This window comes from Lacerta agilis, chromosome 1 (genome assembly GCF_009819535.1).
Source record: "Lacerta agilis isolate rLacAgi1 chromosome 1, rLacAgi1.pri, whole genome shotgun sequence".
Classification (NCBI taxonomy): domain Eukaryota; kingdom Metazoa; phylum Chordata; class Lepidosauria; order Squamata; family Lacertidae; genus Lacerta; species Lacerta agilis.
In genome coordinates this window covers 63226157-63253781 of record NC_046312.1, presented here as the reverse complement: position 1 = coordinate 63253781, position 27625 = coordinate 63226157, and the positions used below count along the sequence as shown (strand labels likewise).

The 27625-nt window shown below is 41.2% G+C and overlaps 1 protein-coding gene across 2 annotated transcripts in view; it reads right to left on the bottom strand.

The window, feature by feature from the left end:
* The window catches only part of QSER1 (glutamine and serine rich 1), a 34557-nt gene extending 8265 nt beyond the window's left edge, over positions 1-26292 (bottom strand). The window contains exons 1-8 of one of the 2 annotated variants that reach the window (XM_033151643.1): positions 25989-26292; positions 11699-11802; positions 10789-10950; positions 5660-8528; positions 4863-5608; positions 3408-3679; positions 2545-2661; positions 1153-1286 (exon numbers count right to left, since the gene is read on the bottom strand). In XM_033151643.1, coding sequence (XP_033007534.1) covers positions 1153-1286; positions 2545-2661; positions 3408-3679; positions 4863-5608; positions 5660-8528; positions 10789-10950; positions 11699-11802; positions 25989-26122 — 4538 coding nt within the window. In that variant the 5' untranslated portion in view covers positions 26123-26292. Of the gene's footprint in view, positions 1-1152; positions 1287-2544; positions 2662-3407; positions 3680-4862; positions 8529-10788; positions 10951-11698; positions 11803-25988 lie in introns of both variants that reach the window. The other variant, XM_033151634.1, reaches the window with a different exon arrangement.
* Between the last annotated feature and the right edge of the window lie 1333 nt (positions 26293-27625).

Sequence of the window (27625 nt, the reverse complement as noted above, 5' to 3'; positions counted from 1 at the left end):
AAGATCCAATGCAGCGTAAGCAGGCCTCTTCCACTCATGCAATAGGGCTTCTCCTTCTCATCCTCCCCCCAGACTCTGCACCCACCCAAAAAACAAATCTGCTCCACAAGGGTGGAGCAGCTGATTTTGAGAGCACAGTGAGAAGAACTGGATGAGGAAGAAGTCCTGTTGCAAAGCAGGTTTCCATTGTGCAAGTGAGTGGTCATGATTAGATATAGCACACTGGTTCTGAATATCTTGTTAGCTGGTAATCTGATGTGTTCAAATTCACTCATGCATACGCCAGGTTGCTCCCACCCAACCATTAGATGCTGAAAGACTAATCTAGTAGAATTTAGTGAATGGGAGAAAGAAGGGATGTCGCTTCTCATTTAACAGCAACCAAGCTCCACAGAAGGAACTAAGAGGAAACCCAAAGAATGACACTAATCTGAAAAATATTGGCTGGGGGAAAACGTATCTATGAACAACATTACACAAGTATGGTTCCAATCACTGCCAATGGGCTGCAGAGTGTCTTAGGGTCATGTGCTCATTATAATTCAATTCAGTTGTAAGGCAGCTTACAACATGAAAAGATTCACATAATTATAAACGTAAGTAGTCATAAACAATAAACAAAGCACATCAAAAAGCAGCCAACCATAATAAACCATTAAGATCCAAAAATTAGTAGCAATAACAGCAACAAAAAAACCCCAAAGCAATACTCCAACCCCAGAGTCTGTTCAGCAGCCTCAGCTTTCGTAGCTAGAGTCGGTCAGGGCCCCGCCTTCCCAGACCAGGTGGGAAAAGGCTAGTAAAGCAGGGAGCAGGTCTTCCAGGACTCAGAGTCAAGATGCTCCTGTTATTTTCTCCACTGTACACAAGGAGAGTGAACGTTCCATATTCTCTTTTACCTAAACCTCAGTTCCCAAAGTTTGTACATAACGGGAAACGATGGTTTAGTCAAAAGTGAGCGAAGATACTTTCACTCCTCCTCTTATACATGGAAGAGAACCATGCAAGCCCAAAGTGTGTAATTATGCAAACCAGTCCACGTTTTCAGTCTATTCTATTTGTTGCAACTACAAATAAATATTATGGATGCCTCCTGTAAAAAAAATGTTAAAGCTTTTCTATTTGACACTTTATTTTATCAAAATAAAATACCTTGCAGACGGTACAGGCTTATTTCTGGGTCTCTTGGAACACACTCTGACATACTCTTTCTTGTTTGTATTTTCTATAAACTTCACGTATACTCTTTTGTACTTTGATTTTGCATCTCCAAAATACCCAAGATACTGCAACGAGAAAAAACGCAGACATAGTACATGCAGATTCATGCACTCAATTTTGTACAGGATAATTTATATTTAAGTTTAAATAATGGGTTGCATCCAGATATAAGTGTGAGCACAAGACATCTATCCCTCCTGAGGGTCCTTCAGGAAAGGGCTGGGATGTAACATGGTGGGAACTAAGCCTAAGAGAGGCAGTGTAATAATGCACAGCAAAAAAAAAAAAAAAAGCTAACACTATTTTAGGCTGCATCAACAGAAATATAGTGTCCTGATCAAGGGCACTATTCTGCCTTGGTCAGACCTCACCTGGAGTACTGTATCCCAATTTTGGGCACCACAATTTAAGCAGGATATTGACCAGCTGGAACATATGCAGAGGAGGGCAACCAAGATGATCAAGGGTCTGGAAGCCATGCCTATTTTATTTAATTACATTAAATTTGTATACTACCCTTCATCTGTAGATCTCAGGGTGGTTCAGAATATAAAAAATACAATATGAGGACTGGTTGAGGAAAATCGGTATATTTAGCCTGGTAAAGAGGAGAGTGAGAGAAGATGTCATAGCCATCTTCAAATATCTAAAGGGCTGTCATATGGAAGAGGGAACAAGCTTGTTGCCTCCTGCTCCAGAGGCTAGGACCCAAACCAATGGATTCAAGTTAAAAGGAAAGTGATTCCGACTAAACATCAGGATAAACTTTCTGATGGTAAGAACTGTTTGACAGTGGAACAGATTCCCACAAGAGGTGGTGGACTCTTCTCCTTTGGAGGTTTTTAAGCAGAAACTGGATGGCCATCTGTCATATATGATCTAGTTGATATTATAAGCACATCCTTTAGCCTGAAGGTTTCGGTACAATTAAATACACCAGTTTAGCTCAAAGGCACATAATATGTAATGTGCCTGGCCTGTGTTTCTCAAGCCTAAGGCATTAGATACTCATTTACAGTTGGGAGAATTAGAAATGGTCCTTCAGTGGGGGAATAAAAAACCCAGTGGCCTTTCAAGTGGTTTCTGATTATTACAGTTAGTAACCACACATTATCTGATCTGCACGTCACAGCAGGTTATGGCTGCCATGAACAAGGAGTAAGCAATGAATGCCTGAGAAAGGGAGAAGGAAGAGGTGGCAGCAGGAACATTCCTTTCTGCCAGCCGTGGTCTATGAAAGAACTGCTATTATCATAGTGACTACAATGTCACAGGGTTCTTTGTTGCTAAGTACCAAGATTAATGTGGAATCCTTGTACGTACACTGTTAGTAGCTGTGAACTCTCTCTGTCCATCTCGCACTTCAGGAACAAACTTCTGCAACAAAGCTTTTTGAACCTTCCAGATGGCTGGAGGCTCCGTTCCTGTTTTTAAAGCAACCTGCAAGGGAAAAAAGAAAATAAAAAGCAACCGTTTCAATTAGTTTGATGCAGTTGAAGTGATTAGTCCCAACTGCACCCTACCTTCTTGAGTTTGTATATTTTACACAGTATTTTATGTTTTCCATAGCAGCTCTCAACACATACTGTAATGATTGCAATTGCCATTTGAAGGTCCAACTGAAGGGTGTGGGCCTTTCCAAGCATATAAATTAAGAACTTTGGCCCTCAAGACATTGCTAGACTACAACTCCCATCATCCCTATTGACTATGCTGGCTGGGGCAAATGGGAATTGGAGACCAACAGCATCTAATAGGCCACAGCAGGTTTGCCCCCCTGTGCCACATTCTTCTCATGTGAAAACCCAATAGTACATCCACTGCACCACACTATCACAAGCCCCTCTTCCATTATTTTGAAGTCGTGACAACTATATCTCTTATTTGTGATCTTTCCAGTGAACTGCCCTGAGACCTATGGTTATAGGGCAGTATATAAATTCAATAAATTATATTTATTTTAATGTTTTAATAAGGCCATTTGAAAATGCTGTAAAATTATATAGAACTATCAAAACCCAACAAAACAGTATTTACTGCAGATCTGAACACAGTAGAACCTTGGGTTACGTTACCCTTGTCAAAGCTGCAAGATACCAAGAAAAGGAGATAAAATTACATATGGCAGGAAATACTCTTTGATCAGTGTGTTCTCTTAAATTGCTCAAAGCAAAATTATTGATTACCTTTAGTAATTCTATATCTTCAATCTTCACTACAAATTCATCACGTTCTCTGTACACGCCCTCGCCTCCACTTTCTCCATTGTCATCCTCAATATATCCTTCTATTGCAGCAGCTGCCTGTGTTTTTGCTAAGTGTTCTGTAACCACTCTGCCCTTCTCATGTTGCATCAAACAAATTTTCACCTGAGAATCTGCCACAGAACTAGTTGTTTCAGAAGATTCCTTCCTTTCGACAATATTGGTGGTGGCGTTAGATACAGTCTTGATGATTTCTGAAGTAAAAAACAAGCATTTTTTTCATATTTCAATTAACGACTGTTTTTAACTTATCGTAAGCCACTTAAAAATTGTTACTGAGTAGAACAAAATGCTAGTTCCACTGATGAGATTAGAAGGACCCCCTATCTGAAGTCCTAGGCTACTGTATGTCTAGCACACTTACTTTTCATTAAAAATTGGTGCAGCATACCAGAAAAAGAAAGAAGCTTCAACACCATCCCCCAAAAGAAATCAAGGCACCCTCAAATTTGAAAGGTTTGCTGCTTTGAACTACATATGGAAGAAATTGGATCCTCAGGATGCTAAAAGGGAATACAAACAGACAAGTCCACACCCATCTTTTAATATGTAAGATAAATGTGTTGAGGTAAACCTAAGGTGGACTGGGATTTTTCAAAGTTGAATTTGTCTCTTAACACACTATCAAGAACTTAGCTTTGTGGGGACACTTTCAAAGACAAGACTTGGACACAAAATATTCCTCCTAAAAGAAAAATGACAGTTATTTAATAAAAAGGACAGATATTGAATTATTTCTCTTGTCCTGCATAGGATATGGCTCGTTGTGTTACTGTTTATGCACCGTGAATAGGAAAAATAAACTTTTTTTAAAAAAAGAAGCTTAGGAATTAAAATGACCCTTAAGAACAGAACGATTGTGTGAAGTCACACAAACATATTACAACATTTTTAAGCCTTCAGAATGAATTTAGATCAAACCAAATTAAATCAGGCCTATAGGTTGTATCCAATGCAGCTTACACTGCAGACTTCTGTGCATAAAAACATACCTTCCTCTTCTGGCTTCTCCAGCCCCTGTGCTGGAGAAATCTTATCCAGAGGGGTAGGGGATCCTCTAGAACAGAGTTTGGGTTTGTGTGGTGGGAAAAAGCACTGTTGCATGAGTGGAACTGTTTGCACAGCACTGGACAAAAACCATTGCTTCCCAAAACAAATGGTGGAATGTGACAACACTTGCAACCATTTTCAAGAAAGCTAAATTTACTTCCAAGTATATTTTCACCTGTCAAGACCCTGCTTTGCCTAAATAACAGTGAAATATAGGTATCTGTCTACAGCATTTGGGATAAGCAAGAGTGAATCATCTGAAACTTTTACGCAAGTTATTTTAAAACCAGATCCACACAACCCAATTGTGAACAAAATAACCCTTACCTGATTTTTTCTTTTTATCAGAAGCATCGTCCAAAGTTGATAATGCAGAAGTGATGCACTTTTGAAGGTCCTGGTTAGCCCCTACAGAATCTTCATCAGAAGAAAATGATGGCAATGCTTCGGAGTTTTTCTTCAGTTCTTCATCCCCCTTCCTGTTTGAACATTCAGTGCTGCTCTCAAGTGAGGCAGAAGGTGCTGGTGCTGGTGCTGCCGCCACGTGAGGTTTGGAAAGTGGATGAGGACAAGGTGCTCTAACAACTGGGGTAACAGGTCTCCGCACACGACTAGGAACACGCACAGCAGGAGCTGAAAACTGTTGCCTGGGCCCACCTTTTAAGAAATCTAAAAAAGATGCAATGAATCCTGTTCTGACTTCTGGTTGTTTTTCTTCTACCTCTTTTATTTTTTGCCTCATTTTCTCTTGATGTTGGTAAGTTTCATGGCAGCTTTCAGGAGAAGGGGAATATGGCAAGGCAGCATCAGTTCCTCTTGAATTCTGACGTTTGCACTGTCCACTTCGCTTCAATTGCTTCTGATGCATGCCATCTTCGTTGGCATTTTTAAGCTGATTTTGCTCTCTTTCCTTTTGCTTCTGAAGTTCCTCTTGTGATAAATCTTGGCTCTTGCCTTCAGCTCTGCTAACATTTTCATCACCTGGTTGTTGCATAGATATTGGCTGCAGTGGAACTTTAGTTTTGCTTCCTGTCACAGTGTTGTCACTCTCCATGTTAAAAACACCATGGGGTGCGGCACTCTCATTTCGAGCCCTACCACTTAAAACAAGATCTATATCTTTTACATTTATTGTACTATCCATACGAATATCATTTTTATCTTCACATTCATTACCAATGCCAGACTGCTGCTTAACTAAGCCAGGAACCTGCTCGTGCCTCTGTTCAAGCTCTGAGGTAGCAACTCTAGTAGGAATGCTGTGATCAGGAGTCTCAAGGTGTTGTTGCTCAAGGCTCCTATTTTTTGGCTGCATTGTAGGCACTGCTGTTAGGTTTAGTGTAACCTGGCCTCCATTTAAAGAAATATTGTTTATGTTCAGTGGCTTTCCAACAACAGTTGATGAATTGTTGAAGCTAGAAGTCACATGTCTGACATCTATTGTCTGGAACTGAGATTTAGAATTGTCCCCATTTTCAACTGACTGGATATTTTCTTCATTAGCTGTAGATTTGGCAAATTCAGATGTTGTTCCTACACAAGCTGCAGCTGTTGCTGCCAAGATATCTTCCACATTAGACAGTATATTCCTCTCATCGTTGAGAAGCATAGACTCTGGAAAACATACAGAACTAAGGGAAACAAACTGATTCTTAGATTCATGATCTGGCCGCACAAAATTCTCTTTCAATGTCAAGTGTTGCTGTAGTGGCTTTGATGGTTCAGAAATGTTCATTTTCATAATGTCAGAGTTTTGAGAATGAAGCTGCTGCTGAGAATGTCCTCCATTACTCTGAATCATATGACCATCTACTTGAAGGAATGGGTGAGTCACCTGCTGAGAACCCTGAAGGCGCTGCTGGAGTTGTAAAGAACCATTCATGTGCCCCAAGCCAGATTGTAGTATTGACTGCTGAAGCATTTGCAAATCACAGGCAGATTCTAGAAGTACCTGTGCACCAGGCAAACACAGCTGATGGCCATGTCTTATGGCTTGACTGTGAAGCTGTGGTGGTGTGCTCATGACTTGGCCCTGTTGCTCTGATGCTTTCGCTTCATGTACTTTATGCAGAAGAGAATGCTGCTGGCTGAGTTCTTTAGAATCCACATTTACTTGGGTTGTTGGTAATAAATTAGCTGCCTTTTTAATATCATGGCTTCCTACATTAGTGATATGGCCAATTTGCTGGGTGAGCTGTGCCACAGAACTAACCATTCTTTCGTCTTTTTTTGATCCCTGAAAAGTAAGCCCAACAACTTGATCTTCAAGGCGAGAGTTACTCCTGATTACACTCTGAGAATACCTATTATCTGCTTTGGAAACTTTATAATTTGTATCCTGAGCATTAACTTCATCATTGGTTAGCCTCTGAGTGGAGGAATCCAAAGATGTTTGCTGTTGCAATGCCTGCATATCTTGTATTGGGAACTGTTCATCTTGCTTACACGTTTGATATAAGTTAGGGTCAGATTCCCTTTTAATGTATAACTTAGTATCTGAGGAAGACCTGTTGTTCTGCAATGCCTGTGAATGAGCTGGCATTGCAAAAGAAGTTGACTGGACAACTGGCAAAAACTTTTGAGACTGTGGAGAAGATGGCTCTTGTGCCTGAGAATGTAAAGAAATATAGTTCTGGGGAGGGCTTGAGGCTGACAAGTTCTGAACATGTGGAGAAGAATATGGAAGAGATGGTGACGTTAATGTTAAAGATTGCCCTGTTGTGTATGTTTCTGAAGGACTAACCACTGACAAAACCTGTGATTGAGATGAATAGTTACCTTGGGATCCGCTAATGGTTGACAAACCCTGAGAATGACTAGAAGAGTAATTTTGAGATTGGCTGACTGAAGAAAGATCCGTTTGCCCAGAGTAATTGCCATTTGAAACTGAACTTAATACCTGTTGATCAGAGGAATAGCTTAGCGTCTGGCTATCTGAAGTAATTGCTTGTGATTGCCCAGGAAAAGCAAGCGTTTTGTACAGTGGTGGCAGCTTCTCAATCTTGATGGCTGAGAATACCTGTGCATGACTGACTGGTGGCACATTCTGTGATTGCACTGAAACAAAGTTTTGTGATTGGCTTACTGACAAGAGGCTTGGAAGCTGTGCTGTAGAATAGATTTGTGCTTGACCTGCTATTACAGAATTCTGGCTCTGTGCAGTTTTGGAAAAGCTTTGTGTCTGCACAGTAGGGGCAATGCTTTGTGGCTTAGGAGTCTTCGTTGATCTTGGTGGCTGCTTCGTAGAACAGTGTTTTGCCTTTGCAGTGGAAACAGATGGAAAACCAGGCGATGGAATCGCTGATGTGTATGACTGAGCAAGTTCTACTGAAACTTGAGAGGTCTTTTGCTGGGGTCTGCCATTGCTCACCTGAGTAGCATCATCAACTGGGCTACAAGATAAGGAAGACTGACGGGATGTATCCTGAAAATCATTTCCACTTGCACTTGATAAATAGTTGTGTAAGGAATGCTGTGAACCAGTCAGTTGTGCCTGAACAGACTGTGTGCTCGAAGGCCGCTGATGGTGCTTAATAACACTACATTCTCGCTGCAGGGCTCTTTCAATTGAGGCAGTGGAACCAGTAAACAGAGGTGAACTATATACTTGTGGAGCCTGCTGAGGTCCTCCAAGTGATGAAGGCAACAAACTGAACTGTGGCTGCAAGAGATGGGGTGCAGACTCTTGAGCAGAGCGATATGTTGAAGACTGTGGTGGTATGCTGGTACTTAACACAGAACCGCCCAGGCGCTCAAAGGTCAGCGCTGTCGGAACTGTGCTCTGGGATGTCTTGATCTGCAATAAAGGGTCATGAGCAGTAAGAAGACCATTTGATGTCGCACTGAAAGTTGCATCTTGAAGTGTTAGAGAAGGAGTAGCAGTAAAGTTTCTACTGCTGAAAGTGTTAGGATGCTGATAGGCTGAAGTTGGTGGAAACGTCCCAGAGGCTGGCAAGGCTCCAGTAACAAAAAACTCAGTTGACGAGTGCACACCTGTTTAAAAAAAAAGAGAGAAAAAAAGACACTGATAAAAAGGGGAGTGACTACTCAATAGTGAAATAAGTACATACGTAACCATTTTGTTCCATCTTGGACCTAATAAGAATTATTTAACCACTGCATTTGGAACCAGAAAAACTTATATTCTGTTAATATAAAAGAGGATGGTGAACTCATTTGTCTTCCTGGAATTTGTTTTGGGTAGCCTCTGCTATCCTACTTCTAAGCTTGTATATATGGTGGCAATTCAAGAACAAGTGGCTGCAAACTAAACATAATCCATATAAGATTAACATATTCCTGTGCAATAAATCTGGCAATCTGAAAGAGGTTATAGAGCCTGTTTTTGGTAAGACTGTACCCTGGACCAGGAGCATTGTAGGGGTGTTTCTTGGTCTGATGCTTTCCCTGGATATTGAAGTGGTGCAGTGGCAATAAGCACATTAAAAAAAAAAACCCCAGATCCAGTGTTGAGCCAATTAAAAGTCTTTTCTGGAGAAATCAGTAATGTCTTAGTTATGCACATGCTAGCACCTCCAGGCTAGACTGTTGTAAAGCTTTCTATGTGAGGCTGCCTTTAATGACAGTTCAGAAACTACACTTGGTCTAAAATAAGGAATCCAGAATGTTATATAGGACACAGAGGTTGGAGTGTATTATTCTAATTATGCATCAACCATATTTGCTGACTGTTTCAAGACTCAATTTAAATTGCTTGTTTAATCTTTAAACCTCTAAAAATATTGGAGCCATGTTAATTTAGGGTCCAGTGCTCCCAGCTGAGCCTGTTTGTCACTTGAGATCTGTATCTGAGGCTCTCATAGTCCCACCCTTATGTGACATTATGCTAAATTAACAGGAAGGTTCTTGAGACAGAACCTTTCTAATAGAGGCACTGAGGCTGTGAAATGCTCCCCGCCCCCTCGAAATACATTGGGATTCCTCTTTTAAATTTTACTGTGCCAATTTGTTGTGTTGTAAAAAAATGTTTTAATCTACTGCTTTTATTATTTCTTATTGTGTTACTATTATTTTATTTTATGTTGGAGAAATACATTTTTTTTATTAAAATAGCCACCAATATAGTCAATTTAAAACTAAACTGAAATCAACACGAACTACTTTGTATTCTATTTAGGATCAGTTTGCAAAACTCTCCCACCCCACCATAAAAAATAAGCCCAATTTCAAAGAATGTTGCATTTCAAAGTGTGTCACAACTGTTTTAATAGCACTGATCTTGAATTCAGGACCTCTTTCAATAGAACACTATGCTAGAACTTTTGTTACAGCTAAATGCTTTAGATGTGACATGTGACGTATATACAACAAATTCTTGTCTATTTTTAGGGTTTTATGTGTTTTATCAGCATAGAGTTAAATGGCACTAGGTCTTTCGGAGTTGCTGGTGTGCTTCTTATTACCATGCAAGTTCTTCAATAAATACAATATTGTATTTATACATTATTGTTCACAGGGGAGAGAGACTGCAACCATGATGGTCCCTGCTAACAAGTGTGTGACAATGTGAGAGCAAGTGGAAGAGAAGCCTGAAGCAACTGAGCATGTAATAAATTAGCAAGCCACTGATTTTTTGCTAGGTTTTTGCAATGAAAACTTATAGAAGACATCAAGGACTTCTGACTGCATACGGACACACCATCAGCCCTGAGAACCCACATGTTAAATTGACCCAAGACTAATATTTTCATAGAAGTCCAATTACCAGTTTTGTCCTGCAAGGAAGTTAGACCAGTTTTGCAGGAAGAGATCCAACATTAAGTGTTTATAATTGGATTATAGGTAGGTAGCCGTGTTGGTCTGCCATAGTCAAAACAAAATAAAATAAAAAATTCTTTCCAGTAGCACCTTAGAGACCAACTAAGTTTATTCTTGGTATGAGCTTTCGTGTACATGCACACTTCTTCAGAATTTTTTATTTTATTTTGTTTTGACTATAACTGGATTATATACTGATTAAAGAGCAATACATAGTTACAAATAGCAGTTAGGCACAAATGCAGTACCTTTGAATCAAATATGGTTGTCAAAATAGATGTTTATTAAAGACTTAAAACACTTAAAATGAAAACATTTCCCTAGAAATACAAAACAAAATGGAAAAAAACATTAAAAACAAACATTCTCTCTTAATTTCTCTATGATACTAATACTTTATTTATTTATTTATTTATTTATTTACTTATTTATAGAGAACCACAGACTTAAGCTCTGAAAATTAGGAAAATGTTACCTGGCTGCCATGTTGGAGCTCTGAACTGTGGCAAGAGAGTAGTTCCTGAAGAGACAGCCTGAGCATTGCGGGATTCAATTGCAGAGAGAAAATTCATAACTGATGTATCTTTAGTGTTGTTACTGCTGCTGTGCATAGTGTTATCAAAAATCCCAGAAAGGCCTAGAACAAACAAATCATATATGAGTCTGAGCACAAAAAACTACACATTACGCAATATACTGCACATTTAAGTGTGCAGCCATACAATCAATGGACATGTAACTCATCTTGCTGGCTAATCTTGAGTAAATCACGATCTCTCAGTCATACAAGGAATTAATGGGGGGAAGAAAGACAGAAGAATGTATTGAAATACTGGGATAATGGAAGTGGAGATTATCTAAATAAACTTCAAATGTATGTGAATTGTAGCACCATCAGTTTCAACATAAATTATATGCTCATCTTTTAACTTGCATTTTTTAAGATTGAACAGTCCACATGAACAGCCCTTGACATCTAAATGTAATTAGCACAAGAATAGTGAGCAGATTATCTGTAGTTGTGCCTTTAAAATAGCTGTACATTTCACTCTCCTTCCAAAAAATGTTCACACTTTTCAGAAATTAGACAGCTAATCATGCAGGTAAGGTGGTGACAGTGAAACAGAGAGAAATTATTTAAAACATTAATTTATGAAATGCTTTTTTAAAAACCAAGTTACTAGTATTTTTTATTTGATTAAGTGCATAATAGAACTACCAGGATAGCGCAAATGATAATGCACATTCCTCAAAACATTCTCCTTTATCTATCCCTTGTGAGCATCTAAGTCATCTGCTAGAAGTGTGCTACAAATTTATAATTGATTTTATACAAAACTGAGAAACATATCCATTTAAACTGAAGATTCACAGAGAATTATTACCAGTGGGTAGGGAAGTAGTGGCGTATGCAGGAAGCTGGTGGGAAGTTGTATATGTTTGCCTGTGAAAATCTGTTTCGGATGAATGCCCTCCTCCATAGCTTAAACTGGGGGGAAAGTAAAAGTTATAACACGTAAAACTAGTGAAAACAACAACATGACAGCAAGAAGTCTGACAATCACATAAAAAGCAAAATAACCTCAAAGGAACATGAACTTTAGCGGTTCAGGAGTGACTGATCTGTAGTAGTGCCAGTTCTTTACACAGTATCAATGTGCATCAACAAACTGATCCAAGAAAGCTGCTTTAGTTTAAAAAATAACAAAATAACATTTAAAACATTAACATATCGAAACAGAGATTTGTTTCCTTGAATTATTGTAAAGAGCAGCTGTACAGGCTAAGTAACAACTGATTATTCTGCAGCCTGCACAGAATCATTCTAGTTTTTAATTTTGTGGCTGAATATATCAGAAGCAAAAAAAACAGGCAGACATGCAGACAGACAGACAGACAGACAGACAGACAGACACTTCAAATGCTTGCCACATGTTTTTTTCTTCCTAGACACATATGGGCAGTATCCATAGCTATATTTTTCGATTAAAGTTGTCTTGAGTTCTGGAGACCTCAATCACATAAAATGTTTGCAGAGCTTCTCCAAGTTAAAATTATAAAATGTGCGCAGGATAGGGCAGCGTGTGTGGTTTTGAAATTTGGGGAGAGTTTTTCTTTTTTTAATCTGCTTGCTTGATGTTCTCCTTGGGAGGGCTGAGCCCCAGAAGCCCTAGTGGACCAACTCCCATTGCTTAAGCTCCCCCCACCAACCCTGAAGACTGGGTAGGTTGGAGAAGGATGATGGTCTCCACATTTGTTTTGAATGCCTCTGAAATGCAGTGCAACTGCAAGAGGATCCTTGCTTTTTTCCTCCAATTCCAAGGTTGGGGAAGAAGTCGAGGATCCACCACACTTGCCAGAGCACAGTGGAACACGTCATAGAAAGCAAAATTGTGGATCTCTTGACACTGATATGAAACTCTTACACATTTCCCTTCATGACTGTCTGGCCTCCCATGTCAGAGGTGAAACAAACAAGAGGAAGTGGTGACTATGCACAGAGAAGGCTTCTGTTAAGAAATGCAAACATGAAAATATACCATGACAGGTTTGTATTGGTGGTGGTGGTGGTGGGGGACTGCATACCCACCACCTGAAAGTAATGCTACATGAAAGATGTAATGGTTGCATGTGGGCTGTATGTTGCCCAACCAACATACTTTTAATAGCAATAATTTTAGTGGCAATTAAAAATGTCAAATTCCAATTTGTATTACAGAGGAGCAAAAGCAAGTTATGTTAAGAAAAATACTTAAGTTTCTTTTAAAATCTGTTACAATTTGTATGTAACTGTAAATAATGTACATTTAATGTTAAATGGGATCCTTGATATATTAGTGTGATAGAAACATGCATGCCATATAAAAGAAAAGGAGCTATTATAAACTATGCATTATCTTTTGGTTTTGACACCAGTACTGAGCTGCTGGAGTCACTCTACTCTGAAAATCTATACTGTACTAAAAGACACATACTGTATTGGACTATTCTGAACATCTAAAACAAGTGCTTCGTCATTCTACTATTTTATGCACAATTTGAAAAAATACAAATTTAGTATTTTTCCACTTTCTTTAGGTGCTGCCTAACTAATGTTTAGGGACGCAGGTGGCGCTGTGGGTTAAACCACAGAGCCTATGGCTTGCTGATCAGAAGGTCGGTGGTTCAAATCCCCGTGACGGGGTGAGCTCCCATTGTTCGGTCCCTGCTCCTGCCAACCTAGCAGTTCGAAAGCAAGAAGTGCAAGTAGATAAATAGGTACCGCTCCAGCGGGAAGGTAAACGGTGTTTCCGTGCGCTGCTCTGGTTTGCCAGAAGTGGCTTAGTCATGCTGGCCACATGACCCGGAAGCTGTACGCCGGCTCCCTCAGCCAGTAAAGCGAGATGAGCACCGCAACCCCAGAGTCGGACACGACTGTACCTAATGGTCAGGGGTCCCTTTACCTTTAACTAATGTTTAACAATAAACAAGATAATGTTATGGGAACCTCCAATGTTAGCAGAAGGGTCAAAACCACATTATTATTAAAATAACATGTGCTTTGCTAGAAAGAGGTAACAGAATTGCACCAGCATCTCAACTTGTGTTCTTTCTCAAAACTATTGTACTCCACAGAACTTGTACTGTATTTACAGTCAACATTTGGAGCACCTACATGCAAACAACCAAAACAAGAGAACATATACACCTTCACCAATGGAAGGAGCAACTTTCATCCTCAATGAATGAATGAGGAGGCTTGAGCAGAGAACTTATGAGACTCTGGACTGCATTGTATACATTACATATTATTTTGCATTACGGACAGTTGTGTGAATTTTAACTGTCCTGAGAAATGAGACTGTATCTTCTTCCCAACTGTGGCCACAAAAAAAACTTCCTTCTCCCAAGGGTTGAGAAATCCTCAGCAAATGCTTATGCTGGGGAACAGATCACTGCAATGGGAAGAGGAATCTCAAAACCAGGCAGAGGCAGGTTGCAGAAGCATCACTGAAGTAAACCTACATGTATTTAAATAAGATATTATTTTGGAACACTTTTTAAAAAATCAGTCATCTCTTTTATATTCCCACTCTTTACATCAGCTAATAAAACTAAGAAATCCAAAGCAGACACAACCATAAGAAAAAATCTACATTGTCATGTCAGGAATCTGCTAGTTAGTTCAGTTACAAAAATGATATGGGAGGGGGGACAGCCCACAGAGGCATTAACCTGCAGAGCAAACCAACAGTAAAAAAAGAGCAAAAGTTCTGCAGCATGAAGCCTCCAGTAGCTTTTTTTTTTGAGAGGGAGAGAACTGTTGGGCTGCTGTTAGGAAGAAAGTTTATGTAGAAGCTCCCTATACTTCCCTTTCTTACACTGATGGCAACAGAAGCCATTCACATCTAAGAAAAACAAAGGGCTTATGTCACCCATCTGGGTCCGTAGGGAGGCAAGACTCCCCCCCCCTTTAAATTCTGGATTAGAAAGGAAAAGAAAATTTCTCAGCTTCACTACTCACAATTTACACCATCTGCCACCACTCTCCAGACATGTGGTCTTGTTATGTCAGTGAGCATCTGAGGAACAACAGTGTTCTGAAACTGACATGGATTTGAGGATACCCCCTCAAACTAAAATATTTAACGCTCTGGTTAAGAGTGACAGAAGCACTATTATCAATCTAAACCGGAGTTCAATTTTTATTTAAGTAAAGCTGCAATCCAAATCATACCAGTTCTCTCTAAGAAAACTAACTTTGGATTGTGCTTCAAGTAAGTGGAAAGTGGGGAAAAGTACCAGTAACATTTTGTTTAGCATCACTTGCCCTGGTGTTGGTGCTGAAAGGAAGATACATAACAAAGCCACAGAAAGCTCAGTTGTTGGGTTGTTGCCTTTCAATAGCCTGAGGGAAGAAAACTCCTGTAAAAAAAAAAAAAGCATCAGGGCTGAGGGAATGGATAGAAAGTATTACACTATTACGGATATTCCATTAGCCCATTCCAACTGAAGGAAAGTCATAGGGTCATCCAGATTGTTTTTAGTTATGTGAAACCAGGCTAACACAATATACAATCGTACCTTGGTTCCCATACGCCTGGGGAGTTGAACGTTCCGACTCCCAAACGATCAAAAACTGTAAGTGAGTGTTCTGGTTTTCGAACCTTCTGTTGGAAGACGAATGTCCGATGGGGCTTCCGACTGGCTGCAGGAGCTTCCTGCAGCCAATCAGAAGCCACGCTTTGCAATGCGAACATTTTGGAAGTCGAAACAAAATAGAAAATTCTTTTCAGTAGCACCTTAGAGACCAACTGTGTTTGTTCTTGGTATGAGCTTTCGTGTGCATGCACACTTCTTCCAACCTTCTGTTGGAAGTCGAACGGACTTCCAGAATGGATTCTGTTCGACTTCCAAGGTACAATTGTATAGTACATTTGTACCATCATTTCATGAAGAAATGTATTTATCATTGGCAGTGTACCACTAGGCCACGTGCCTGATATGTACTGACAAGCCTTTTTAAAGACCCACCACCCTGCTAAACAAATTTAGCTCTGCCAAACAACATTGGCTTCGGTGGTGCTGAGTTCACAGCACTCCAGAAACAGGAAGGAGTGTTCTGGTATATTCCAATGCTTTGCCAGAACTCTTAAAAAAGAAAAAAGATCAGATCAGATCAAAGCGCTCCTTTCCATTTCTGGCATGTTCTGATCTGCTCTCAATGGCAATGGTTAGTTCGGTGCCATCGCTATTCATAGAACTGATGAAGGGTAAGACTCATCTCTCAGGCAGAAGTGGTTGCTGGATGACTTCATGTGCACACTCCTTTTCCCAGTCCCTAGTACTGCAGAAGAGCAGCAGTGTGCTCAGAGGTTTTTAAAGGACCAGCCCCATGGGGAACTAAGGTGATGCTCCCTCCTACTGCCCTCAATCCTTTCCCACCCTGTATGCCTCCAGGAGCTGGCTGTGAGATTTAAAAAGCAGCACTCATTGATGAGCATCATTAATTGTGTGTGAGTTCTTTAAAAGGCAACTGAGAAGGCAGGCAGTATTAAATTAATGGTGAGGGGTAATTGGGAATTCATTTTCAATTCATTTTCTATTCAGTTAATTAATTTCAGTTCCTTTATGTCACAGGATTCTGCGCATCTTTGTCATGTGACCCCCCCACCCCGTCATGTGGTAACAAAGCAATATGGCACTAAAAAAACAGCCAGCGATTCCTGCTCTACAGCAAATATGACTCCCTTGGGCATGCAAATGAATATCTGCAGCCAGTTGCTCTGTCAATATCTCCAATAATTAACATAACAAAGGGCAGGAACAGCTTTGCTGAAGAATTCTTTTGGTAAGGATAAATTCTACTAAGAAGCTGATGACCAACCAATTGAAATGATGGTGTCTCAGACAAATCTTAAAGAACAAAAGAAAGGCTTGTCAAGGCTATACCTGGCAATAAAACACACATTTGATTTATTTACAGAAGACACTGATTTCCAGGAAGAGAAATGAATGGACTTATTCTTTAAAGATGGCAATGTCATCTAAACAATGATCAGAAGCAAGCAATGAGTACATTATTTTTATTTTTGCTACACGGTTGTTTCTGCTCTACCCACAGCAATGCTTTGATTCTGAGAATAGAACATATGCTACTAACGGCACATATATTTCTATGCTAAATTTGAGAATACCATTCAGGTGGTGGCAAAGTCTCACCCCAGCACCAAAGCCTCCTGAACCTCAGCCCTCCAGATGTTTTTGGCCTACAACTCCCATGATCCCTAACAAGCAGGAGCAGTGGTCAAACATCTGGAGGGCCAGGGTTGAGGAAGCCTGGCCTAGGGCTACTGCCAGGTTTTACCCCTCTCTCAGTATCATGCCAAACCATATATGCTCCTCCTATGTAAAAAAAAAGAGTCAATGGATCCCATTCACTTCTGTAGGATGAATTAACTATTACCTGTCATACATTTTGGGGAAATAGACAGCATATCAGGCTCAAATAACTTGCTGTTGTCCCTATGTACACCAAGATGGAATAAAATACAAGGTAACCAATAGTTCACAAACATGCTGTGAAAGATGATTTATGGTCACCTCAGAAAACCAATACAAACTCAGTTTGTATTACCTTCTTCAAATATATATATATATATATATAGAGAGAGAGAGAGAGAGAGAGAGAACACACACAAAGCATGCCCAGATAATTTCAAAAGGGTGCTTAACTGTAATGTGGTTTTCAAGATCTTGTCCATCTCTACTGCATATAAAAACAGTGCAATTTCCTGCAATACAACTTGCATGCTACTAGACAACTCAAGTGCACAGTTAATCAGCTTTCTAGACTACCACAAAACAATTACATGATGGCAATACACATGAGCCTATTACAGCTTGGCACACATAAGCAGGGTCATGGGAGGTGTACTACACCGGTGTTTTTCCAAGACAATAAACAAATTCAGCAAAAGGAAAGGAATTGCAAGTTTGGAAAGCCTAACTGGCTAGGTAAAGGTAAAGGGACCCCTGACCGTTAGGTCCAGTTACGAACAACTCTGGGGTTGCGGCGCTCATCTCGCTTTACTGGCCGAGGGATCCGGCATACAGCTTCCGGGTCATGTGGCCAGCATCACTAAGCCACTTCTGGCGAACCAGAGCAGCGCACGGAAACTAGTTAACAAAGAGTAAAAAAGGCAATTGGAAAAGCAGAGACAGAATCTAGAACCAGTAAATAACTGAAACCACTTTTGATGGTACACTTATGTTAATGAACAATTTCAAAAACAACAACAATGCATGGCCAAGAAAAAAATGTTTTTAAGCAAAATGCCAGCGAAAGGGGTCTTATTCTGCTGCATCTGAAACTGTGCATATATTCTCCACATCCGCTAGGTACGGTAAGTACTAAGATATGGCATTCTGGCAGATTTTGCACTATATAATTTGGATCAAGTTCATTTTGTTTTCAGCACTTACAATCTGCCCGAAGTACAAATTTTGGATGACCCCACTATCATTATGGGCTATTGCACACAGACAATGGGAACAATGACAGTGCCAAACTTAATTCATATTAGACCTGTTGCCTCTAGTCTTGCAAAAATTAAGTTGGCAAAATGCCATGATTTATTCTGTAACAATCTGAAAGCTACCAAAAGCAAAAAGGCCAAAGGCCCTTAAATACATTTACAAAGTGTCCCTGAAGACTCGCAATCTGACAAGCGTTTCATGAAGTAGTTGGACGATCTTGATTTTCTCAGCTCCCTGTTTCCTGCAACTCAGTCCCTATTCACCTGAGTTCAGGCAACCCTGTCCATGCTAAATATCTTGCATGTTACTAAGGCGCAGGCAAGAAACCTCAACAAACAAAATACCAATGTAATGTTCTGAATAGTGCGTCAAACTTGGACAAGAGAGGCCTGGGGTTGAATGGCACTTTCTTAGCTGAGTCCAGTAACAATCCCTTAGATTAGCATATCTCAAAGGATTGTTGTGAGAAAAATTGAGATACACTCCACTTAAGAGACCCTGAGTTCCCTGGAAGGAACATGTTAGATAAATCATTAAATAAAATCTCTGAAATAAAATCTAGCTGCCTTATTCACCAGAATCACCAATCTCTGTAGTAAATGCCTGAGACCACTGACAGGAACAATTCTTCTTTAGAAATAAGGTAAAACCATGCATACAGTGACTTATGTAGCTTCTCCACATATGTGTTATTACAGTATATGATGCACAGCAGGCATATTTTTTAAATTTACAATTTTAGTTTCTCCTCTCAACTTCACATGGGATGTGAAATTGCTAGAACATAAATGAGAGAAATAAGAAGACAGAATCTGTAGAAGTCATGCATTCAACAAACAGACATATTAGCTTGTCCAAAAACAAAAACAAAAACAAGATTTCTGGTGACATTTGACTCTGCTCCATTGTCATTCATATGAAGAAACAGCACTTCAAATCTCATCATCCACAAGATCTTGCATGATCAAGTCTGTTTTCTCTGTCTTTTGGATACTAGATTTCAAAATTTGTCAAGCAAAGCTGTAAATGACGCCCACTGTGCTTTTTTTAACAGACATCTCTGTCTGCAAAGCATAACTAGAGTAATAGAAAAAAACAAACATTTACTTATCTTGCAGTCCCAACCATACTGCACAAATGGTAATTTGCATTGTACTTAGATATCTAGATTCTATCAGGGTGGATTTGATTTAAATCAAACTGATTTAAATCACGATTTAAATCACTAGTCAGTAAGGCTCGATTTAAATCACAGTTTTCTACATAAAGACTAATTCTTGCTGGTATAACTTTAATATGCAAGTAGATGAAGATTTTTAGAATAACAACTTTTCATATTAGTTTTTTTATCCCCAGTTTAATAGGTTAATCATTCATATTTGGACAACTTTTCTGTTGTACTTAGGAAGGAGAAAAATAATCATTACCTTAATAATAACAATTTAAATAGATTTATTAGATCCATTCCACTCCAAACAATCAGAAAAATATTGTTTCTATTCTGTTCACTGAACTTCTCGAAACTTAACACTGAAGGGGTTGATTCTGTATTCATAGGTTTGTAGAACAATAGGATTAAGGTCTTTTTCTCAACTCTGTTCATGTTATAACATTTTTGCTGTGAAGAAGAGGCATGTGATCTCTGCTGAGTCAAATTCAGTTTTGAGAACTGAAAAAGTAAACCAAGCATCTGTGATAATATCTTGTAGGCAGAGAAACTGCCCAATAATCTTACAAAAACCTCTGGAAGAGCATAAATGACATTGTGAATGGATTAATGGAATTTATTTACCAAAAAATTAAACATATACAGCCTTATTCTACATAATTAAAAAACTAATCTTTATTTCATGATTGAATAACCTTTGGATGGTAATATATTTTCCCCAAAAAGCATTTTATTTAAAAAATCCGATTTAAATAAAAAAAACTGATTTTTTTTATTTTATTTTTTTAAATCATTGATTTTTATCCACCCTGGATTCTATGCTTAGTATGTAGAGCAGAACCATTTCTGTCTGTAAATATCAATTACCACTAAAAAGCCCCACCCCCAAGGGAAAAATCCCCAAGATGTCTTAGGATGTCCCCCACAGCCCTTAGGATGTCTTACTCTCTAAGGGCAGGTAACAGCACACAGGTAACCTCAATGTGGCACCAGGCCCTGTATCTGCCACACAGAGCTTTGAGGAATTCCTTATGGTGGCTGCTGCATCCACCCTGAGGTTTGATGTTATTTTAATATCAGCATAAGTATCAAATTGTGACCACATCTTGTGTTGCTCATAGGACTCTTAAGCCCAATCTTATGTACATGAATAGTGCAGTGCAAATAGTAGTAGGCAGCTACTAAAATGCTCTATTATCTCAGAGCACAACAGGTAGTAATGTTCACCACATGTGATATATTTGGATACACAGGAAGTAAATATTGTCTTTCCAGTATTTCATTGAATTTTCAGCTCTCATAATGTACACCTCTGTCATCTAGATTAAAGAAAGTCAAACTGCTTTAAACTTGAAGCACATTCTCAACAGCTGATTTGCAAAAAAACCCCAAACAACCACCCAAATCTGATTGTCTCCTAGTTACTCTCAGCAGCCAAATCACAGCTGCTTCTCATCATCATCATCACTCCTTTCTAATATGGGACCTGCCCATGAATGCTAAGCTTTCTCAGGTGTCTTTGGTGAAGGACTTCATTAAAAGATTTTTTAAGTCTAAGAACACAATGCTGCCTGGATCATCTCTTTCTATAGGTTTGTTGACATTTTCAAAAAAACTCTTGAAAGGTCAGTGAGACAGGAATCACCCTTGCAGAAGCAATGCTGGTTCTCCTTCAGCAATACCGGTACTTTTTCTTCTAAATATCAGTTTAAAGGTAAAGGTAAAAGACCCCTGGCAGTTAAGTCCAGTTGCAAACTATTCTGGGGTTGCGGCACTCATCTCGCTTTACTGGCTGAGGGAGCCGACGTTTGTCTGCAGATAGTTTTCCTGGGTCATGTGGCCAGCATGACTAAGCTGCTTCTGGCAAAACCAGAACAGCGCACAGAAATGCCATTTACCTTCCCGCCGGAGCAGTACCTATTTATCTACTTGCACTTTTGGCGTGCTTTCAGACTGCTAGGTTGGCAGGAGCTGGGACTGAGCAACGGGAACTCACCCTGTTGCGGGGATTCGAACTGCCAACCTTCCGATCGGCAAGTCCTAGGCTCAGTGGTTTAGACCACAGTGTCATACACGTCCGTAAATATAATAAAATAATAATAATAATAATATTATAATAATAATACATCACCAATACCTAAGAGGTGCACCCCCACCCACAAAAAAACCAGCTTAAAAAAACACAATCATACTCAGTAGCAATGAATGTTGATTCTTAACTGGAAAAGAAAAAATGGAAAACCAGGGGCAATGCAAAAACCAGGGTAGGGGCAAATGGAACAACTTTCTATAAGAGGACATGGCCAGCCCATAAAATGGATTGATCCTATTAGGACAGGAAAGTATCTTATAACATCTTGTTGCAGGTCACACTTTCCCCCCCTCTTAATAAGGAGCTCAGGTAGTCAACTCTAAGAACCAGTTTTACCACCCACATTTTAAAAATCTAGTAAATAAGTCAAGCTGTGATATTACTGAATTTACCTGGTACTTGTATCAAACCTTAACATGCCAGTTGTATTTTTTTATTTGTCCTATAACATGTACACGCTCTAACGGAAGAATAAAATATGATTTTAGTGCTCCAATAGTGAAATGGATAATGTTATTAGAATCAGACACACCAAGGTGGTTTGCGGTTGGGTGGTTGAGACATTTAAAGAACTAGAAGATCACTTTGAAAAAGGGATGCCTTTGAGCCCCCTTATAAAGCAAGAAGATAAACAGCTGAAAGAGGCAGTTAAGAAAAGAAATGGCATTGCAGCCAATTCACTTTGCTGCAAATATCCTTGATCCAAAGTATAATGGCATTCATTTATCACAAGATGAACAAATTCAAGGTACCGAGTTCATTGATCTCAAAATATCAGCAAGTGCACCAAATGATGCACAAGATATTTTGGCAGAGCTGGCAGTATATTGTGCTTAGGAAGATTTTTTTTTAGCAAGTCATATGTATTGAAGTTGGTTGAAAAAGTGGATGCAGTGGTTTCGTGGAAGGGAACATGCTTTGGTTCAAAGCTTAGCCGAGTGGCTGTGGACATTTTAAATATGCCACCAATGACAGCTGCAACAAAACGTAGCTTCAGTACTTATGTACTTATTCATTCAGCAAAAAGGAATAGGCTTACTGTAGACAGAGCAGGAAAGCTTACATATGTAGCTCATAACTTAAAACTCCTAGAAGAGAAGAAAGCACAGCTTCTAACAAGCTCATTGAATTTTACACAACCATCAACTTCGTGTGGAACTGAAAGCTCTGTTACCAGTGGAGACGAAGATGGTGACTTATCCTTTTAAGATGTTTGAGGAGTCAAAAGAATATTCTTGAGAATTTAAACATCACTACATGCGACCTATAGAACACTGAGGACAAGGAGGAAAAAAATATAGAATAACTTGTCTCTCTGGAAAGGTAACCCTACAAAAGCAAGAACTCCTGTATTTGTTGTCACATGCTATTTGAGGGGTGGGAGGCAGACAGGCAGGCAATCACATCTATGCTAAAATCCTAGATTTCTCCACTCTTTTTTATGAACTGCAGCCACTTTCCTCCAGAGAATGAAAAATGGGCCTAGTGGAAGCAAATCTAGGCAGATTGTATAAGTAAACCAGAAAAGACATAGAATGTTAGTGGGGAAGGGGGAAATGAAAAAGCAGGGAGGAATTGCTCGTCTCATACTGCTTGTAGAAGGTTATGGGAAAGTATGGAAATGGACTGTACAGGATTCAGATGGAATAAAAGAATGTTATCCAGAACCACTCACCTCCTTCATAAGACAGTAAAATGCTTAGGGCTGGAGCTACCAATCAACCCCAAAACTGAGCTCCCTTAACACCATATAGCAAGCATGGGAAGACATGAGGGGGCAAGGTGACCTTCCTCCCTAGAGGTCTGAATAGTACTACATGGTCCATCTTGGGTGTCTCTTTGAACAGGAGCACTTCTCTTAAGAGCCGAAAATATACTACATTTTTGTGGTGTCCCACTTGCTCCCTGTAACTGCAAAGATGCTGGACCCATGCTTACAGTACTGTCGAAGGCAAAACAGGACAATGAGCAAGCCAGTATATATGCAAACACACATTTCCTTCAACATTTACTTCGCCAAAAGTCGAAATCCTCCTCAAAAGGGGACAGAGGACTGCATCTGTGCATTGCCCTCATGTTATGGAATCTATGCTACATGAATACAGCTTTGTTGGCATCCATCTGTCTCAAGAGACAATGGAGTGTGCCTCTGGGGGCGAAGTAAAACTGCTGTGTTAGCAGCACAAGCCCTCTATGTGTATGGAGGTCTTGGGCTGCTCAGATGACAAGACCCCATTCTAGGCCTTGCTGATGTGGTCCGCCAAAGGAAAGCAGGGCAAATACTCCAGTTTTCTTTGTAGGGTTTTATTCCTTAGCCTTTTATTCTCCTGAAAATATCCCACAAGGCAACATAAGTTTAGGACCGGAGTTTTTAACTCATCGGCTTTTACCATCTCCATGACCTTTTGAGCCTGGCCATCAACAATGAAAATTCTCTTGTGGTTTACGTAAAGGCTGTAGTTTAATAGTAGAGCATCTGCTTTGGACACAGAAAGTCCCAGGTTTAATCTACAGGTATGACTGGGAGAGAAGCCTGTGTGAAATCCGGGAGAGCCACTGTCCATCAGTGTAGACAAAACTGAGCTAGGTGGACCAATGGCCTGACTAGGTGGAAGGCAGCTTCCTATCTTCTCATTCTCCCACTCTCCTCTTAGTTTGCTGGTGAGCAGGCTTGGACTGACTTGCAAGGCAGGGAATTATCAAGCCTTGCAAGCTTATCAAAGCCTGACTGTCAGCAAATGAGATTTCCTTGTTCTCCTCATGGGCCAAAGCATCACACACCTATTTTGATTTTGCCTATGAGCATGGTTTCTAATTACAGCTCTTTCTTAAATAAATCTCTTACATTTAAGTTAAAACAAGCTAAAGGATTATTGGGGGAGGCACCTGGATGACTGCTGCTCGGTCAATGTTAAAGAGCTGTCTATAAATTTGCTTACTGCATCAAAATTGGTTAAAGTCATAAAAATATGAAAGCTAATATAATTTAAGATTGGTTGGTGGAGATACCAGTTTCTCCTACTGTTTTCCAGCTTAGAGATCCACTGCAACATTTTGTTGCAGGTCCCACTTGTTCCATACCAACACCCAAACAGATTTCAGGTTCAACATGCAAAATCCATCACTTGATTTAAGAAGCACAGGTTGCTTAAATATACAGTTAAACCTACATTTTAAAATATATATAGTAGGGCAAGCTACTATACTCACAGCATGGTAAAACCACCTTCCCCAGCATGTATGAAAAAGCAATACAAAAGGAAATATAAACGAATCACATTCATTATTCCACGCTTTACTCCCTGTTAAACCCCTGGGGATTTTATGCTCTTGTGCAAGTTTCAGCATAAAGCGTTTTAGGTGGCAGAACATACCGTAAGCCTTTATCTATAGTAAAACAATAGATAACATAATAAAATCAAAATGATTTGAGGATGCTGGGAAGCGATGAGATGAACCCAAAACACACTCTGGCGGCTTAAGATGAGATCATCCAGAGTTAGCAATGCCCATCCCCAATTGCCAACTCTGCGCTTTCAACCTCCAAAGCACACGGTATTGTTCTTCACACTCCTTCCCTCTGTAAACTGTGCCGTTTAACAAATTGCGCCACACCTTTAAAGCCTCGCTCTGCTCACTAGGATTTACTGTATACATATGGGGGGGGGCCTTTCCTCCAAAGATCTCAAAGACGACACACACAAAAGTTGATACAGTATGAGATGGGCTTCCCCTAGGCAACGTAAAAAGTAAACACGAACTCTTGAACTCCAACATGCCTGGTGAACACGCGCGCGCGCGCGCACACACCCCCCCCCTTGGGAGCAGGAGACGAAAAGCAGGGCAACTTTCCCCGCTTTCTTAGTACACTTTAATGGAGGAGGGGGTGAAGGGAAAAGGAGGACTAATTTTGGAATGCGTGGCTTCCCTCATCCCACGGCGAGGGGAAGGAAGAAAAAACGCTCCAAGTTGCAGAAAGCGTGATTTTATAGGAGAGAGAAAGAGAAGCGTGGCTTGGGGATAGCATGGCAGCCCCGAATCACCCTCGGACCCCCCCGCCCCGGTCCTCTCCGACACCACGGAGCCGCCTTCCTCGCCCTCCACCGGCTCCTATTGCCCCTTATTTGCTCGCCCTCCCAGCTTCTTTCCCCTCGCGACACCCGCCTCCAAACCCCAGCGGCGCCCTGGTCTCCCCCAGCGCCGGAGAAGGGCTGCCGCTTTCTCCTTTCGGGAGGAGGGAAGCCTCCCCAAGCGCCGCCGCCTCTGCCGCTTCGAGGAGCGGCGGGCACGCCCCGCGGGCGCGAGGGGCACCGGAGGCCTCGTCCCAATCCCCGGCCTTTCCTGGCGCAGCCCCCGCAGCAGGCGGGCCGCCGGCTGCAGAGCGGACCCTCCTTACCTGGCCTTGAGGCTGCTAGCGCCCCGCTCGTAGGCCCAGGCGGAGGGCGGCGGCGAGGACGCGGCGGCGGCGGCGGCGACCGAAGCCAGCGGGTCGGGGTAGCTGGGGGTCGCCGGGTAGTTCCTGTCCATCATCGGAGCGGGAAAGGAGGGGACGCCGCGGCTCCGCGCGGGGCCTGGGCGCGCGGGGAGAAGGGAAAGGGGGCGGAGGCGGGCGGGCTGCTTGGCGGCGGCTGCAGCTGCAAGGACCGAGCGGGTGGGAGCGACTCCCCCGCTTCACTCTCGCAGGAGGAGGAGGAGGAGGGCGGCGGCGGCAGCGGCGGCCACCCCCGACGCGGCCCTCCCCTCGGTTTCCGCCGCAAGGGGCGGGGGGGGGGGCGGCGGCTCGTAATCAGGGGAGCGGCGGCTGCAAGCAGCCCAGCCGAAGACCCATGTTGGGCTGCTGCCGCTGCTGCTTCCCAGGATGTCCCTCCCACCCCCGCCAGAGTTTACTGGGGCTCCAGAGCACGGGAAGCAGCTGCCGCCGCCGCCGAAGAGCCGTAATCGTAGCGGCGGTGGGAGAAGGAAGGGAGGAAGGCGTGAGCTTGGCCTACAGAGCGGAACCGGGAAAGGCGGCGCGTCAGAATGCGGGCAATAACCGAGGAGCCCTAAATACTGACAAGCTTCGGTGTAGCCGAAGCCTGGTAGGGCGACTGGGGATTGCATACTTCGGATGGGCTGCCGTAAGGACCCGTGAGGTGGGGAATGCTTTGTCATCTTTATGTGTGCAGGTGAAAATGGTTTTCCGTGACTGAGCTAGAAGTTCTGGACCCACGCGGACACTCCTTCCTCAGATTTTTTCCCCCTCGTGCACAGTTTTAGCTTGTATGCCTACCAGTTTACAAAACTGTGAATGTTTAAAGGTGTCGACGTGAGAAATGTCATACACGTGTCTCATCCAGGAAGCCAAGATTAGCTGTTTCTGCTTGCAGTGTACTGTACATGCTGGAGAGCCTCGGGTTTGTTGTTGTGGGTAATATGTAAAATGTTCCCAAAGTTCATACAGTCTCCAGTCGGTGGGTGTGAACTGTTTCTCGGCTTTGGAATGTAGGTGGAGAAATCAAAGCCTTGAACAGAATATTGCACATGCTTCTTTCCTGGAAACAGGACATGCACTGTTTCTCACCCCATGGCAGTAGCTATTTCACATTTCCCTTAGCACAGTGGTGTCCAAGTTTTTTCAAAGAGGGCCAGATTTGATGAAGTGAAGGGCTGTGAGGGCCGGCCAAAGTTGTTGACCTTTTTTTAGTTGTTTTTTTTATTATTTTAACCCCAGAGTTGTTGATTTTTTTTAAGGATTGAACTTGTTGAGGTTTTTTTAGGATTTTACCCCAGGAAATAAACTGCCACAGGGGCCATATTAAACCAAACGGTGCCCCCCCCCAACAGACTTTGGACATGCCTGCTTTAGCAGCTTAGCTCCTTTGGTTTAACATTGCTCCCAGAAATAGAGAGGATACTTGTGTAAGTATTCTGCAACAAATACACCCGCACTTTTTGTGCGCTGCTGTATCTCAAACTTTCTGCAAAGTAGGCCACATAAGAAATAAAATGCAAAAATACAGTTAATTCAGTGGCTTCAATGTAAGTTTTAATAAA